This window comes from Vombatus ursinus, unplaced genomic scaffold (genome assembly GCF_900497805.2).
Source record: "Vombatus ursinus unplaced genomic scaffold, bare-nosed wombat genome assembly UNPS02014805.1, whole genome shotgun sequence".
Lineage (NCBI taxonomy): Eukaryota > Metazoa > Chordata > Mammalia > Diprotodontia > Vombatidae > Vombatus > Vombatus ursinus.
In genome coordinates, this window is record NW_020954583.1 from 11,146,688 (window position 1) to 11,163,722 (window position 17,035).

At 39.4% G+C, this 17,035-nt stretch overlaps 1 protein-coding gene across 1 annotated transcript in view; it reads left to right on the plus strand.

Annotated features, from left to right (window-relative positions):
- Nucleotides 1–1,439: 1,439 nt before the first annotated feature.
- Nucleotides 1,440–17,035, plus strand: part of GBE1 (1,4-alpha-glucan branching enzyme 1) — a 281,545-nt gene continuing 265,949 nt past the window's right edge. Inside the window, exon 1 of the mRNA XM_027874190.1 lies at nt 1,440–1,791. Coding sequence (XP_027729991.1) covers nt 1,667–1,791 — 125 coding nt within the window. The 5' untranslated portion in view covers nt 1,440–1,666. The remainder of the gene's footprint in view (nt 1,792–17,035) is intronic.

A 17,035-nucleotide genomic window follows, 5' to 3' on the forward strand; every position in this document is an offset into this window, starting at 1 on the left:
CCTAAATCGACTTATCTTTTCATTTTGCCAAGATTCCTTTTTTTCTAATTGTTCCCTGACTTTGGAAAAGCAAAGTCCTAAGAAGCAAAAATGAAGAGACAAAGTAAATTGGGAGGAAAAACTGTATTGCTGTATAAACTCTCAGACTAACCAAATGATAAATTCTCACACTACAGCTGTTAAGACCTATTTTCCATACTGAGCAAAAAGTCAGAGGAAAAGCTTAACAGAAGGCCCCTGTAATATTTCCTGAAATATCATAACTTTTATAATTTTTTATGACTAGGAAAGGCATAGGTGGTCCCCTAATCTAACTTTTACTTTTAAGGTCATTGGATTTTAGATCTGTAAGACATCTTAGAGATCATTTAGTTCATTTTACAGGTGAGGAACCTGGGGTGAAATGATTTGCTCAAAGTGGGTATACTAGCTGACATTTATTAAATAATCAGACCATTTGCAATTTATATATATGACCTCATTTGAACCTCACAACAACCCAGTGATGCAAATAATGCCGGTATTATTCTTATTTATGGATGTGGAAACTGCTCAGGGTCATATAGTTACCATGAATCAGGGACGGGAATCAAACTGATGTGTCCCCTGCTCCAAGTTAAACATTCTTTCCACTAGCTAGATATTGGCACAAGCAAGCTACCAACCCAGACTACATCATGCTACAGATAAAGTAAACTGAAGAAGTAAAGTGCTTTGTTTGAAGTCACATAGCTACTCACAAAGAAACCAAAAAATGATTGATTGTGAGAAATAATGCTAATTTCGAGCTTCATTTCCATTTACTTCTTAGTATTACAGTGAACAATACTTATATTCTGAAATTCAGAGCATCAGGAAACATTCCCTAAATCACTCAGTAAAAAAATAAAAATAATAAAATTATGTACAACATGTGATTTTATTTGGCAGACAACAGCATTACAAATCTGATATTTTTCTATTCAGGTGGCCAGTAGGCTAAGAAAACTGTCTTAACTCCCATTGAAACTACAAAGAAGTCTTAAACGTTTTTGAAGAAAAGAGAATCCTCTGTAAAACCAAAAAACCAAAAAACCAAAACCAAACCAAAAAAATCACCTGGAAAACATTTCTCTCTCGGGGACTTGTTCAGTTACTTTTCTCTAATCCTAATTTTTTAGAAAGGAATAAATTATCTGTAAGATCTCTTTCACGTTTAAAATCCAGTAACTTATAAAACTCACTAGATAACTTAAAAAGACTTTTCCAGGTTTGTGCCACCAAAGGGGTGCTAACTAAGCTCGGTGACACACAGTGGAGGCCCAGGATGAAGGTTTTGGGCAGAGGCAGTCACGTGAGGATGCTCTGCCTGGGGGTGGCGCGGCGGCTCCCCTGGGCAGGTCCTGGTGCGGCCCCGCCGCGTGCACAGCCAGGTCCCAGACGAGCGCGCGTGGCCGAAGCCCACGGGTCAATCAGGGGCTCGCCCCTCCCTCCCTCTCCTCGGGGGGAGGGGTAGAGGAGGAGGGAAAGGGGTGGGTCAGTGGCCAGTGGCACCAAGTATAAAGAGCCCAGGGTCGGTGCTACCGACAGCGAAGAGCTTCCTACTCTGACTCCTCCCTCCCCGGGTCTCGGCTCCAGCTCTACTCGACCCTCTCGGGCCTCAACTGCTTGGGGCTGCAGCAGGAAGATGGCGGCTCCGGCGGGCGGCGCGGAGGCGGCGTTGGCGGCTGCTTTGGCGGATGTTCCAGGACTGTCCCGTCTCCTGGAGATTGACCCCTATCTGAAACCCTACGCCGGGGACTTCCAGCGGAGGTAGCGCCCCGCGTCTGCCGCCCCGACGCCCCTTCTTTCCACCCGAGGGCTCACTCCCCCCCCTTCCGGTTTCCTTCGTCGTCCCCGTCGCAGCCTGTGATTGATGGGAGGGCTGGGCACCTCCCCATTGAGAGGTGGAAGGGAAAGTATCTGGACTTCCGTCCCGGGGTTGAGGGGCGGAAGGGGCTGAGGGGTCTGGGAAGTAGCTGCTAGCGGGTTAGGGACTTCGGGCCCCAGGTGCCCCTCCCTCGCGCGCTGCCGAGCCTTCGGGTTCCTGCAGAGCGAGCTGGCGGGCGGGGCTGGGCGGGTGAGCGCGCGTGCATGCGGCGCGTGGCGCGAGCTGCAGCCTGTCTGTGCCCGCTGCTTAAGACTGGTGGGGGCGCGTCGTAGCTAAGGCTGGCGCTGGCGCCCTGAGTGCGTGTTTGCCCCGTGCTTTGGCGTATCTCGTTGCAGCTTTGGAGCCATATACTTTGTAAACTTTTCCTCTTGGTGACCTTTCTGGCCCCCGTCCAGAGAGCAGAAGAACTGAGTAGTTTCAAGTGCAATTTTCCTTCTCTTGCCACTTATACTGAATTATTTTGCCACGTTCAGAGGCGCAGTTTGTTAACTCTTCTAATCCTATTTGCTAAATTGAACACTTAGGAATTGAGCAGGCGACAGCTTTTAGTGTAAAAGCTGGAATATCGTTCTTGTTAGTGTTCATTTAGTACTTAATATGCCCATTTGAATCCAGACGTGTCAGAGTCCCTACACACACACATATAATATGTATTTTTTTTTTTTTTTTTTTTTTACTATTACTAGTCCCATGCCTCCCTTCTCTTTATTGCCCAAGGTAAACTCCTTTAAAGATTTTTCTTTCGTTTGGAGCAAGTGAAAAATCGGAAGCACCGGCATTTAGCAAATACCCCTATTGCTCAACTTAAATGTTCTTGGCTGACCATCTTAGGGCTCTAAAGTTATCCCTTTGGGTCCAGAGCATTGTAGAGGAAAGTTAAATTCGGTGAATCTAAAATTTAAGTTGTAATTGAACTGGGATTGGGCTGATTCGTGGGACATCAGTTTTAATGCTAATAGTGAAACTATTTTGGTTTGGTGTTTTTTGAATTTCCTGTAATGTCAGAATGTGTATCAACACATTCAAAGCTACAAGGGATCTTAAAAGTCAGTGATCTAGCAGACTTAGGGCAGTGTGACTCGAGCTAGGTATTCCATTGGAATATTTCTAATCTTGAGTGGGTGGCATGATTTATTGGACAGGGCATTGGGCCTGGAGACCTTGGGAAGGACCTCGATTCACATTTTGCATCGGACACTAATTGTATTACCCTGAGCCAGTCACTTGACCTCCTTAGGCCTCAGCTTCATCTATAAAATGAGGGAGTTGAACTTGATGGCTTCTAAGAGTTATTGTAGCTTTGAATCTATGATCTTACAATCCTTATCTCTCTATCAGTAAGCATTTATTATGTTCCAGACACAGTTCTGGGGATACAAAAAGAGGCAAAAGACAGTCCCTACCCTCCAAGAGCTTACAAATATCTACAGAGTACGATATATATAGATATATATATAATCTATATATGTATGTATGTATAATAAATAGGAAATAATTAATAGAGTGAAGGCAAAGATGGGATTTAGTTTGGACTCTTTTAAGTGGGGAGTGAAGGAGGTAGAGTGTTCCAGGCGGTGGGCCAGAGAAAATACCTACAGTAGAAAGATGGAGTATCTTGTTTGTATAACAGCCAGGAGGTGCAGTGTCACTGGGAGGAAGAGTATGTGGCAGGGAGTAAAGTGTAAGAAGACTGGAAAGGTAAGAAGGTGGAAGGTGGGGCTAGGTTATGAAGATCTTTGAATGCTAATAGAGCATTTTGTATTTGATCAAACATAGGGAGCCACTGGAGTTCATTGAGTGGGGGGTGGGGGGTGGAGTGGGGTGAGATGGTCAGATCTGTGTTTTAGGAAAATCCCTTTAATGGTTGAATGGATAGTGGGGAGGCACTTGAAGCAGGCTATTGCAATAATCAAGGTATGAGTTGATGAGGACCGGGACTAGAGTGGTGGGATTGTTAGGTGAGAAGGGGATGTATACAAGAGATGTGGCAAAGATGAAATTGACAGGCCTTGGCAACAGATTGCATATGGAGAGTGAGAGAGAGTGAGTAGTACAGGATGACTCTTAGGTGGTGAGCCTGAGGAACTTGGAGGATGGTGTTGCCTTCCGTAATACGAAAGGTGAGGGAAGGGCAGTTTAGAAGGAAGATAATGAATCCCTTTTGGACATACAGAGTTTAAGATGTCTATTGTACATCCAGTTTGAAATGCCCGAACTGCAGTTGGAGATATGAGATTGGAGATCACTAGAGAGTTTGGGGCAGGATAGAGAGATTTGAGAATCTTTAGCATAGAGATGGTAATTATTTCCATGGAAGCTGATTAGGTCACCAAGTGTAGTTATTTTTGGGGAGAAGAGAAGAAGACCCAAGACCAAACCCTTCTGGAAACTTACAATTAGAGGGCATGATCTGGAAGAGGATCCAGCAAAGGAGACAGAAGGGGAGTAGTCAGGAGGAGAATCGGGAGAGAGCAATGTCCTGAAAACCTAGAGAGAAGATAGTATCAAGGATAAGAGAGTGATCAAGTGTCAAAGGCTATAGAGAAGGCAAAGGGAAGGTAGGTAATGAAAAGACCATTGGATTTGGCAACTAAAAGATAAACTAAAAGTAATTTTGAAGAGGGCAGTTTCAGTGAAATGATAAGGTTGGGAGCTGCATTATAAGAACTCCTTGAGATGAGAGGAAAGTGGACACACACCTACTGTAGATGGACTTATTGAGGAATTTAGCAGAAGAGGGCAGAAGAGATATAGGACAATAGTTACCAAATGTGAAAGGATCAAATGAGGGATTTTTCAGGATGGGGGAGACATGGGCATGTTTGTAGGCAGTAAGAAATGAACCATTAGAGATGGAGGAAAGACTGGGGGCATTCTGTTGAAGGAAATGGGGTGGAATGGGATCACTTGAACAAGTAAAAAGGCTTAGCCTTGGTAAGGAGTAAAGCCATCTCATCAAATGGTAATGGGTGAGGGAAGAGATAAGTGGCAGAAGTCACTTAAGTAATGGGAAATGAAGAAGAGGCAGCATGCTGTGAATAGCCTCAATTTTTTTCAATGAAATAATGAGGCAAGGCTCTTACCTGAGAGAGTGGAGGGATGGGGTGTCATAGGAGGTTTCAGCAGGAATGAAAAGGTTTTTGGAAGAGCCACCCTGGAGAGTGGGATAAAGGAGGTATAGTAGCATTACCCGACAGTATTGGAGGTTGAGGTTGTATAACATAAATTTGTAGTGGACCCAGTCAGAATGATTGCATGATTTTTGTAACAAAGGAATTTGATGTCATAAATGAATTAGCTATTGTGCACCTGGAACTTGGGTCCCTGCTTGCATTTAGTGGGAGTAACAGTTTTGAGGGAAAGCAGAGGCAAAAATTCCCCCAAGTATTGGTAATTATTCCCAGCTCATTCACATCTGTTTCAGCTTATCCCTTATCTCTGTTCCTCACTGCCAGACTCAAACTCCTTAAAGCAGAGATTATTTTTGTTTTGGTCTGTATCTCCTACTGCCTAACAGGAGTCTCACACATAGAGAACTACTTTAAAAATTTGTTAAAACCTCTTTGATGGTACCTCTAGTAGCTTTTCAAAATGTGGTGAAATTGGATTTCATGTCTTTCATTCATGCTATTCAGAGGAGCTGAATAAATTGTAGAATTTTTAAGGTTGCTTGCTGTCATGATTTAGAGAGCCTCTCTACTTTAAAACTATGGAAATCATGGCAAGCAATTCATCTTTGTTTCTAGAACTCAGAATTTGGCAAATAGGAAGAAAATGGAGTTACTATCTTAGGAAGAAAGAGAATATTGTCATTTTGAAATGTCCCATTCATTCTCTGTATATAATATGGTGGATATGATTCAAATTAGGTATAGTTTTTGGAAATGGAAACTGCCAAATTCAGTCCCTCTGAGTTGTGATTAAAAAGAAAAAAAAATGGATGCAGTCAAATGAGTGTTGTCATCTTGGAATTCTTTTGGACAGTGTGTTACATGTTTGTTTCTATAGTCTTACTGGTTGCAAAACTTCCTATTTTAGGTTGGATTCAGTTTTTGGAAATAACCAAGTCATTCAGAGCCAAATCTGGTGAATAAAATATTACCTTAAATTTTTGTCCTGGCTTATTGGAGCTGCTTTTGGAAACTTAAATTTTTATAGAAGAGGCTAGGAATACTAAAAGTAGTAGAACTTTGTTACAGTTGTGTTTTAACTTACACATGGGAGAGGGCATAAGATCTTTAGGCATAGGGACAGTCAAGAATGAAGAGGTTGACAGTACAGTCAAAGACAAATGGAAATGGGCAATCAAAAATAAAACCAAGGAGGTTGCTGTCTCCTCAGGTATTATGTTCTTCATGCTATGAGATGAGGAAATTGGAGGCCATGGGAAAGGGCTCACTAGCTCTATGAGATGCTGTTTCCTATGGACCCAGCTCAGCAATACTGTCATCATTTTTCCTATTTCAATAAAACTATGAATCATTCTTATGTCAAGGTAGCTCACCTCAGTGGAGTAAGGGGCATGGTCTTGTTCAAGCATATCAGATTGTGTTTCCACTCATGATGTCTCAGGCAAGAACATGTCAGGAACTGGCGAGGAGTACACTGTGACTGGAAATTACTAGCATGAAAAAAATCTAGCTGGGGAGGATTCCAGGAATGGGGATGGAGTTGAGAGGGAAGTGGAGGTATATAGAAGAAAAAGAAGGAGAAGGAAGTAAGTCTAGGTTCATAAATCAAAGGTTGAAATTTGGAAGAGACCTTTGTGGTCATAGTAGACTAGTGTTCTTTCCACCATTTGAAGCTTTATGAGAATATCATGCCTAACATTTAATTGTAGTCCACAAAAATCATGATTTTAGTTGATTCAGTTGGAAATTCCATAGGAATGGTTTTATAAATAGATCCATTTCTGTGCAAACTTGAGACTCTAAAAATCTAAAAAAGGAGAGGGGAAAGGAGAAAAAAAAATACTTCCTAGCTAGAAACTCATCCCTTTCTGGAGAATATTTAGGGGAAGACAACCAGATTGTTGAAAGTCTTTAAGATCTTTTCAATCAGCAACTAAGTAGGCAAGATACATTGGAAAGGGCATTCAGAGATCAGTTTTCTGGGATCAAATCCCACCTCTTTTTCTAAAAACCTTTTTTTCCGGATCTTCCACCTTGGAGAAATGTCCTCCCAAGATTTTAGATCTGGGAAAAAAACTTAGAGATCATCAAGTCCAACACTAATTTTATAGTTGAAAAAACTTAGATTCAAAGAGAAAAGAAGGCTTGCATCTAAGGTCCGTCAAAGGAAAATTCATTTTCCAGAAAGGAAAGTTCTTTACAGAACTCTGCCTCTTTTCTCCAGTAATATTTTAAGCCTTACTCAGAGTTCCACTGGGGGGACCAGAACTTCCCAACAGTATTACCTTGGGTAAGTCACTTTAGCCTCCCTGGGCCTCAAGTTTCCTCAAATGTAAAATGAGGAGGTTGGATTAGATGACCTCTTAGATTCTTTATAGCTTCAGATCTATGACGTTATGTTTAGTGTGTAGAAGAGAAAACTTGGGGGATGGTGAAGAATATCTGCTCATAAATATTTTGAAGGGCTGCCGTATTAGGAGAGTGATTAGATTTGTCCTGCTTCTTCTCAAAGAGCAGAACTGGGAGTAATGAGTAGAAATTGGAAAGAGGCAAATTTAGGCTTGATTCTGATAACACTATATTTTAGTAAAGTTTTAACCCAATCTCAAGAGGTACAAAGAGTCCAAGACCTTCCTCAGTCTGTAAACATTTCATCTCCTTGCCAAGTAGATGAACGTGTAGCTGTATACAACACTTGCTTACAGTACAAACTCATTTACGGAATATTATGAATAATTACAGATAATTCTGAGCCAGCATTGCCTCATAAATAGTGAAAAGCACTAGAGGAGAAAATAAGTCTTTGGAAAGTTTAGCATTTGACCAAACTCATCCAGGTAATCTCAGGAGCCTCTATAGATAAAACTAATAGTACATCAAATAGGCCATATATTACATATATTTGGAATGTATTTGCTAGAATTTCTATAATGATTTATTCCCATTTTAGATGATAAGGTTGGCTTGGGGCCTATATTTGGAGTCAAAGGGACCTGAATCCTGACTGGGTGTAACCTTGGGCAAGTCATTTAAGTTTGATGGTCATCAGTTCCATATCTGTAAAATGAAAAGGTTAGGCTAGATCAGGAGTGGAGAACTTGAGGCTTCAAGGCCACATGTATTCCTCTAGGTCTTCAAGTGCAGCCCTTTGACAGAATCCAAGCAGATTGAGGACTTAGAGGGCCACATGTGGCCTTGAGGCTGTAGGTTCCCCACCAGTAGGCTATATGATCTCTATAGTCCCTACCAGCTCTAAATCGGTGATGCCTTTCATTTTTTCATTTCTTCCCTTCCTTTGGGTCAAATTTGGCGTAGGAGGGACTCTTTTTCAACATCTAATTCAATGACCTGTTCGGTTCCCATGGGTTTAATTATCATAACTATGCAAATAATTCTCAGTTTTATATGTCCAGCTCTCATCTTGTTGCTGATATCCCATCCCACCTCACAAATGGCCTGTTGAACATTTCAACCTGGCTATCCTGTAGCATTTCAAACTAAACATGGTCCAAAACAGAACTTAATAACTTTTTCCCAAAATCCACCAACAAAATTCTCTTTTTCTGTTTAGTGTACCTCCATCCTTCCATTCATACTTATTCCCTCATTTTACCGCACTTCACAATTCAGTCATTTGCCAAGTTTTGTAGATTATTCTGCACAATACCTTGTGTATGGGTCACCTTTTTTCCCCCTCTACTCACATAACCACCCCCCTAGCTAAGGCCTTCCTATTGTCTGGATTCTCAAAATAGCCTCATGATTGGCCTCTGCCTCAAGTCTACTTGAGATCTCTCCAATCTATCCTCCTTGCAGCTGCCAAAGTGGTATTTCTTAAGTACAGATCTGACCATGCCACTATACTGAAGTAGCTCTGTGTTATATCTAGAATAAAATATAAATTTCTCTTTTTGAAATGTAAAGCACTTTACCACAACCTGGCTCCTACATTTCTGGGCTTGTTATATATTATTCACTCACCTTCATACATTCTATTGCCCCAGTTAAACTGACCTTACTGCTTTTCACTACATGCAGTTTCGTCGCCCTGCTTTTTTTTTTTTAATTGTTAGTTTTTAATGCTCCCCACCTCTTGGCAGAGTTATTGCTGGATTAGAAATGTAGAATGAAACATACATTTTCTCATAGTCAATATGTAGATTTTTTTGGGGGGGCAGGTCAGGTCTTTTTTTTTTCTTTTTTTAGGATGTTATAATAATAGGCAAAGAGGCAGCATGGGGTATTGGCTAGAATTGGCTTTGGAATTAAGATCTGGGTTTGTCTGGTCTTTGAACATATATTGACTGTGTTACCCTGGCCACAACCCAATATCGTAGGCAACTTTCCAAGAATTTAAATTACACATAGATATTATAGGCTTGCTTTAAGGGGCTGGGTGTATCAGCACATCCTCTGGGAACATTCTTCTGGCTCCTGCTGTAGGGAAAAGAGAAGTCCCTCTGGGAAGTTTGTCCTATTCGCTATGCATATGCATGTATATGGTTGCAAGATTGTTGCTGATTGGGGGTTCTCACCTGGGGCACCCTATACTATTGAAATCACTGATATTTCTTCATTCTTCCAGCTCAAACAAAAACAGACAAACAAAAAAAACAAGCAGGAGATAATGGGGGTATAATAAAGTGGTGGCAGTTGGGGTGGAAAAGAGGGAATGGATATGAGCAATAGAATGAATGGAACTTAGAAGTTGGTTAATTCTCAGTTTTTCCTCTACCTCTGTTACTTGATTTTTAAAATCCTTTTTGAGGTCTTCCATGGCCAATGCATATTTTTCTTTGAGGCCTTGGATGTAGGAATTTTGGCTTTGTTGTCTTCTTCTGAATGTGTTCTTTGTCACCATTGTAACTTTCTATAGTCAGAATTTTTTTATTTGCTTATTTTCTAGCCTATTTCTTGACTTTTCGCTCTGCTAAAGTGGAGCTCTGCTTCCAGGGTGGAGGGCACACAGTCCCAATCTTCAGGGCTTTTGTGCAGCTATTTTCAGAGATACTTCTAGGGACTGTAAGTTTTCAATTTTTCCAAGGTGGTATGATCAGAGGAGAGGTGTTTACTATTCTCCTGGTCTGTACTCTGGTCTGTGAGCCATCACAAACACTCTTTTCTGCCCTGGAATTGTGATGAGGGTCCCTGTTCCACTGAATCTGCAAGCTCTGGGGTGCTAGTGATCTTTGCCCTGAGACTGCCACCTACTACTCTAAAGGCTTGCTCCTGGTTTGCTGGAGCCAGGTCTGCTCTGCCTCAGCCTGCATTGGGCTCTGCTCCAGTCTCACTTCTGTGAGACAGACCTTTCCTGCCAACTTTCTAAGTTGTCCTTGGCTGGAAGATTGTTTCACCCCGTCCTTGTGGGTTCTACACTACAGAATTTGTTTTGAGATGTTATTTAAAGATATTCAGAGGAGTTTTGGGGAGAACTCAGGTGAGTCCCTGTCTTTTGTCTACCATCTTAGCTCTGTTCCCTCATATTCTCTCTCCTCACCTCCAGGAGTAACTTGAATTCCCACCTTCTGCAAGAGGACTTTCCTGATCTTAGACTTCTCATTACCCTATGCTAGTGCCATCCCATAGATAACCTTTCATTTGCCCTGGTATATATGTTGTCACCCCAGTAGAATATGAGCTCATTGAAGGCAGGAACTGTCTTTTTCCTTTCCTGCTTATCCAGAGAGGTTAGTACAGAGCACATGGTAAGCACTTAATAAGTGCTTGTTGATTTTCTTTACTTTCTCTTAGTGACTTAATATCTTTGTTAGACAAGTAGTGGAATGTTTTAATGCAGCATAGCAGATAGCATTCCTAGGCCATGGTTACTTTTGCTGCTGTTTTGTTCAGGTCACACATATTTCTCTTAATGATTTAGTATTAACTTAGTATTAATACATCTAGTTAAACTTGCTTTGCCGGTAGTTATAAATTTCAAGGCACAAAATATTGCTCTTCAGTCACTTCTGCATCTGATGGGGTTGGAATCTGAGCCCCAGAAAGGAAAAACTCTGGCCCCAGACCATTTCCCACCCTTGGTAATTCTGTTACCTCATGGACTCTGTTCTTTCCCACATGGCCAAATCTCTGGCGGCTATAGTCCCATCAACTGGTCTTTCATTGTGGCTACACCCAATCTCCCCTCCATTGTCTTGCCTCCCTATGGCCCCTGGCCATTTCCTTGGTCCCACCTTGGTCCCACCTAGGCTCCATTTCCCACCCTTGGGAATTCTATTACCTCATGGACTACTTGGCCACTCCTAGATTCCTCCCACAATCTTTCTGTATATAAGGTCCATCTTGTGTCCATTAAGAGTCTCTGATTATTAGAATCTAGCCAACAGCCCATAGATGCTCAGATTCCTTAAGAGTCTAGCTAATGTGGCAAATCTTCAATAAACTTTGTTTTTGGCTGCAAGAAGGGTCGAATTCTTTTGGGCAGGACCCAGGTATCGTGATTTTGGGATTTCAGGACCCTTAACCTCTAGACCGCATCACATCTCTGCCATTAATATTATTAGTATTATTATTGTTAGCCAGTCCTTTTCTTTCATTTTTCCTATTATATGGTCATAATATATCCTCTATCGTTTAGTTCTGTTTTTTTTTCTCTGTATTGTTTTTCCAGATTCCCTTATCTTCCAAAGATTTATTGGTCTTATTTAAACATGGCTACTTCTTGCTGCAATCATCTTCGATTTCGTTGATGTGAGTATTTTATCCACTGATGCTGTTCCCAATACCTCTACAAATTGGCAGTGTTCTTCAAAAACTATTGGGTTTGAAACATTTATTACCATACATTCAAGCTGGTATTGAATCTCAGGTCATTACAGGAACCCTGTTTGAAGCCTTTCCATCTTGATAGGACCTGCTTGAACTTATGTTCTGCTGCCATGACCTTTGATAACCTCATGCCAAGATGTAGCCATTATTTCAAAGCTTTAGTGGAATCTCTGTTTTTAGGTTGAATGAAATACATTTCCAGATCACATTGATAACAATGTTATTCCCAAACAATTTATATTGTGACATGATTTGACAGATTATAAATTCCACAGGAATAGGGATACTGATTTCTATAAATTCTCACAGAATTTTCAACAGTGCTGCCCATATATTTTTATATTATGCCCTTATATCATGCCCTCTCTCATTTTCCCCTAGGACTTCATTGACTTATTTACTCTTCCTTATTTCTCCATCAAAATCTGTCTTTTGAGTAATCTTATCACTCAAACCTAGATTCTGATGTCCCAGTTTGAGAAATTATACTAGAATGTTCTGCATGTCACTTGATAATTGTTGATTACAGTGGTGGTGCAGCTTCTTTTTTTAACATGTTATTGGATAAAAGTTACTTTGGCTATGTAGACAACAAAAAAATACAGCACAGAAGTGATTTGCTGTACTACTACTAACTTTACCTGAATGTCCACTTTATATCAAAGCTAAATAGTGCATTTCAGTCTCAGTGCCTGGCCAAGTTTGGGTCTCTGATAAAAGTCAAATGTCATTGATTCTAGTAGGAAGGGAAATATTCCGACACTATGATATATGCACAGTTTCCACTTCTACAGCAGTGGACTTGTTTGCCCTTTGCCACTGTGATCTCCTTACTTCAGAGGAACTTTTACATTCTTAACAGTTATGGCCAAGAAGCTATGACCTTGTCTCATCTTCAAAGTGCCTTAAAGTCATTGACTTCAATATTTGGTTTTGTTCAGACTTTGGAGCATACAACATCACCTACTGAGAAATTAGTCTTTGTGGAGCACTTCCTAGAGGAGTACAATTGAAATGCTCACTGTGGTTTTCCTTAGTTAGCTTATGATAAAATTGCCAGACAGGGTGCTACATTTTTAAAATTACTAAAGTATGTTATCTTTTTGTTATTTGACAGTATGCTTTAATATTTATAAGTGCAAATACAGAATTTAAAGAAAATACCCCCAAACTTCTTATAAAGATGAAAGTTTTGGGGGGTTTGGTTTTTGCTGCCAGACAATTTGATCCTCAAGTATTCTCATGTTTTTTTCTAAAATGTAACATACTTTTCTACCTAGTAATGTCTCTTAATCACTGTATACACACCACTGATTTGGAATTCTTTTTTAGTGCTTGATCACTAGCAGAAGCATCTCTTTGTAATTGCCATGGTTGACAGAAACCTACCTGACCCACTGCAAAAAAGACATGGTACTTTGTCTTTATATAAAATTTACTTTAATTACTGTGCTGTATACTCCTTTAACATTTTAAGTTAGAAATAAGTTGATATTGGGATGATTTTACCTCAGCTCAATATGCCCAAAGTTATTGCTGTGTTAGTGACAAATGGATCATTGGAGCTAAACATTTTTCTCAGTGATTATTTTCAGGAAATTTCTAATTTCTTGATGCTATATCTTGAAAGCTATTACCTGACAAATATTAGGACTCCAAGCCTAATAACTGTCTTTATTCCTTATTGAAGAGACAGTTTTATTTTAGATTTTTTTATTCTTTCCCTGCCTTCCTAGCTTCTCTTTCCCCTCCTCACCCTCCATGAAATTGAGTGAGGTGAAGGTGATGTAAATAATAACTTAATAGAAAAAAGAATGCGTTTAAACCTTAACACTGAGGGAGGAAATGATAAACCAATTGTTGGCAGGATAGGTCTTAGAACATAATAAGCATGAAACTTAGAGTATTGAGAGAGGTAAATGCTAGCTTGTAGTAATTCAAAAATCAGCCTTCTCTTGATCTTCTCTCTGTCTTTTCTCTTCTTTCATCTGATTGCTAAGTGTTCATATTCTTGGACATCCAACAGCTGCCGGGATTTTTTTTCCTTCTTGACTGCTGATGGTTGTATATGAATTTTTTATCATAAAAAGTTTGTTAATAGGCAGGAACAACTTTGAAAATAGGGCAATATGGATGAAGAAAAAAAGTTTATAACTACAGAAATAGAAAATAAGACCATGAAAACCAAAGAATTCTTGCATTGAGGACTTAACATTACCATGAGCTACAGGAAGAAAAGTGACAGGTTATGGTGATTATATATGAACATATGCTGATACACAGGAGTATGAGCACCCTAGACTCTAGACCAGAAATGTCAAACTCTCAGCCTATCTCCTGAGTGCAGTGAGAGCCATGTTAAAATGTAATTGGGAAATGTTTAACAAAATAAATAAAAACATAATAAAACTAATGTTAATTTATGGGGTTTTTTTTAACCTTGGGAGGAAAAAGTTTATTTTATTTAGAAAAAGAAAAACAATTTGTATTGTCCTTTCCCATGGGGTCTCTGTAGTAAGTCATTAGAGTGACAGCTAGTCTTGAAGGGGGGAGGGAGAAAGGGATAACTTTTTATGTAGTACCTACTATGTATCGGACACTGTGCTAAATACTTTGCAAATATTATCTCACTTGATCTTTCCAGCAGTTCTGCCAGGCCGGTGCTGTTCTTATCCCCATTTAACAGATGAGGAAATGATGTGAATAGCAATTAAGTGACTTGTCCAGGATGACAGGAGATGGCTGAAGTAACATTTGAACTCAAATCTTGCTGAATCCAGGCTCAGTGCTGTATCCACTGTACAAGCTAGGTCTGTGCCAGCGATCTCATAGGTTCCATGTTGCTCTCTCCCCTACAAAAATGTATTATACATTCCTTTGTATTTTTGTTCAGATTCATATGTAATAAGATAGACAAATCAATGTGAAGTGAAAGATGTATATTAAGGATTTAAACTTCAAACAAAATGAAATTTGACTTTTAGACTACTTACTTATGCTAATTAACAAGATAAAAGCATCTAGTGGCTATTCAGCCTCAGATCCAGAGTTCCTAGGGCCCAATATGATTCTGAATAACAGATCTTGCACAGTCAATCACCCTGAGTAATGTCTTGCTATCGCTAAATAGGCTTAATGATAGTGATGTTCTGCCATGGTGCAGAAGCAAAAATACTCATTGGATTTGGTATAGAGAGCCTAAATTCAAATCTGTGCTCTGCCACTTACTACCTGTGTGACCCTAGGCAAGCCATTGAAGCTCTTATAGGTGTCAGTTTATTCATCTATAAAAGAAGGGTGTTGGAAAATACCATCTAACCTCTAAAGTCCTTTTTAGTTCCAAATTTTTATTTCAGATTTAACCTATGATTTGTGATTCCTTTTGTAGCAAAAGTGAAATCACAAATTTGTGAGTGTCCTAGAATGTTTATTAGTAAAAAGTCTCTGTCTACTGAAAAACAGCTAGTAATATCAAGGCAATATTTTCTTCAGCATTAAGGAAGTCCTATGTGGGGTGTGATAAAAATCAATGAAGATAAACATGTGTACAACTATATGATTAAATGAGATGTGACTAAAACAGTGAAAGTAAAAATATAATTTGTGGTTTTCTAAGTGAATATGCAGGGATCCATTTCTATTTGAGTTGGAAACCCTGACTTAGAACATAGCTACCTTCTGTATGAGGAGAACTTAGTCCCTTCTATTGCCTTTTAGACTACAGAAAATTAAAATTCCTTCCTACCCACTTTCTTAATTTGTCTGCAGGTATTAAGCTAGATGGTGCAGTGGATACGAATGCTAGATTTGGAGTCAGGAAGACCTGAGTTTGAATCCTCTTCCTCAAATACTTGCTATGTAACCCTGGGCAAGTCACTTTCCTTCTCTTAGGCTTTACTTCATCTGTAAAATACCACCTTCCTTAGAAGCTTGTTGTGAGCATCCGAGGAAATAACAAAGTGCTTTGCAGACCTTAAAAGTCCTATATAAATGCCAGTTGTTATTAATTTACCTCATATATACTATACTATTCTACTATAATTTTCTCTGTACTGCCTGATTGACCCACACTGACTTCTGGCTTAATTGTGAATATAGAATCCTGAAGTAAAATTAAACCCTGGTACAAATATAGACCACTGGTGCTGTCACACTTGAATAACTCATATAAGCTTGCTGTTGTAGCATATCTTATAGGGAAACTCTTTCTTTTTTATTCCTGAGATTTGAGCCTGCTCATAGAAATTTTTATTGTTAAATCAGTTGTTTCTGACTATAATCTTCTGTCCTTTCATCTTTTAATCATACTCTTACTGAATTTGACCTTGACCTGATCTTCAACTCCTCTCTTTTCTCCCAGTCTATTCCTCTTGGCTTTTAATGACCTTACTATTCAATCTAGTTCTGTTTAGTCCTTAATATTGAAAATAACATATTAAATGGAACAAAATTTTATATGCCCACAGGACTGATGCCTAAAATTCAATTCATTGTGGTTGTTGAGAAGTATTTACAATAAGTATAGGAATGATTACGACTTTTGGTTTGACTTGGTTTTGCCCAGCCTTTAACAATGATTTGACGGTTTGCAGTTTCTTTGTTAACAGGGACCCTTGTCTCCTTTAGTTTGTTGCATTTTGTACTTTTCTGTTACCCTCTTTCCCAGTGCCTTAGTGTTAGGTTAACCATCAGTTAATATTTGTTGATTGATCAGACAAACCGCCTTAGGTTTGTGCTTAACTGATTTGGAAATCCATGCATCAGGTGTGTATTTGATACTTACATAACTACTTTTCAGAAGAACTCAAAAATTTAAGCTTTTATATAGTTTTGAGTACAACTTCCCAGTGGTATCTTTGAGTTCAGGCTTGATCCTTTAGAGAAGCTATTTATATACTTTGTTTGAGATAAGATATTAATTAAGTGGATTCAGAAGTGCTAAGTATAAATCACAACTAATTGTTCTAGTTGAGTCTCATCTTTTAAATATCTAATTATCTCTAACCTAGGTATAATGTATTCATAAATTTACCTTTCATCTAGTGTCCTAATAGCATGATAGCTTAAATAAGCAGTGATAACAGCAACTTAAATTTATATACCATTTTAAGGTTTGTAATCTGCTTTACTTAAAATTGTAGAATCTAGAGCTGAGAAAGACCTGATAGGTCATCCAGTCCTCCAAATGAGGAACTTCTGTGACTTTTTG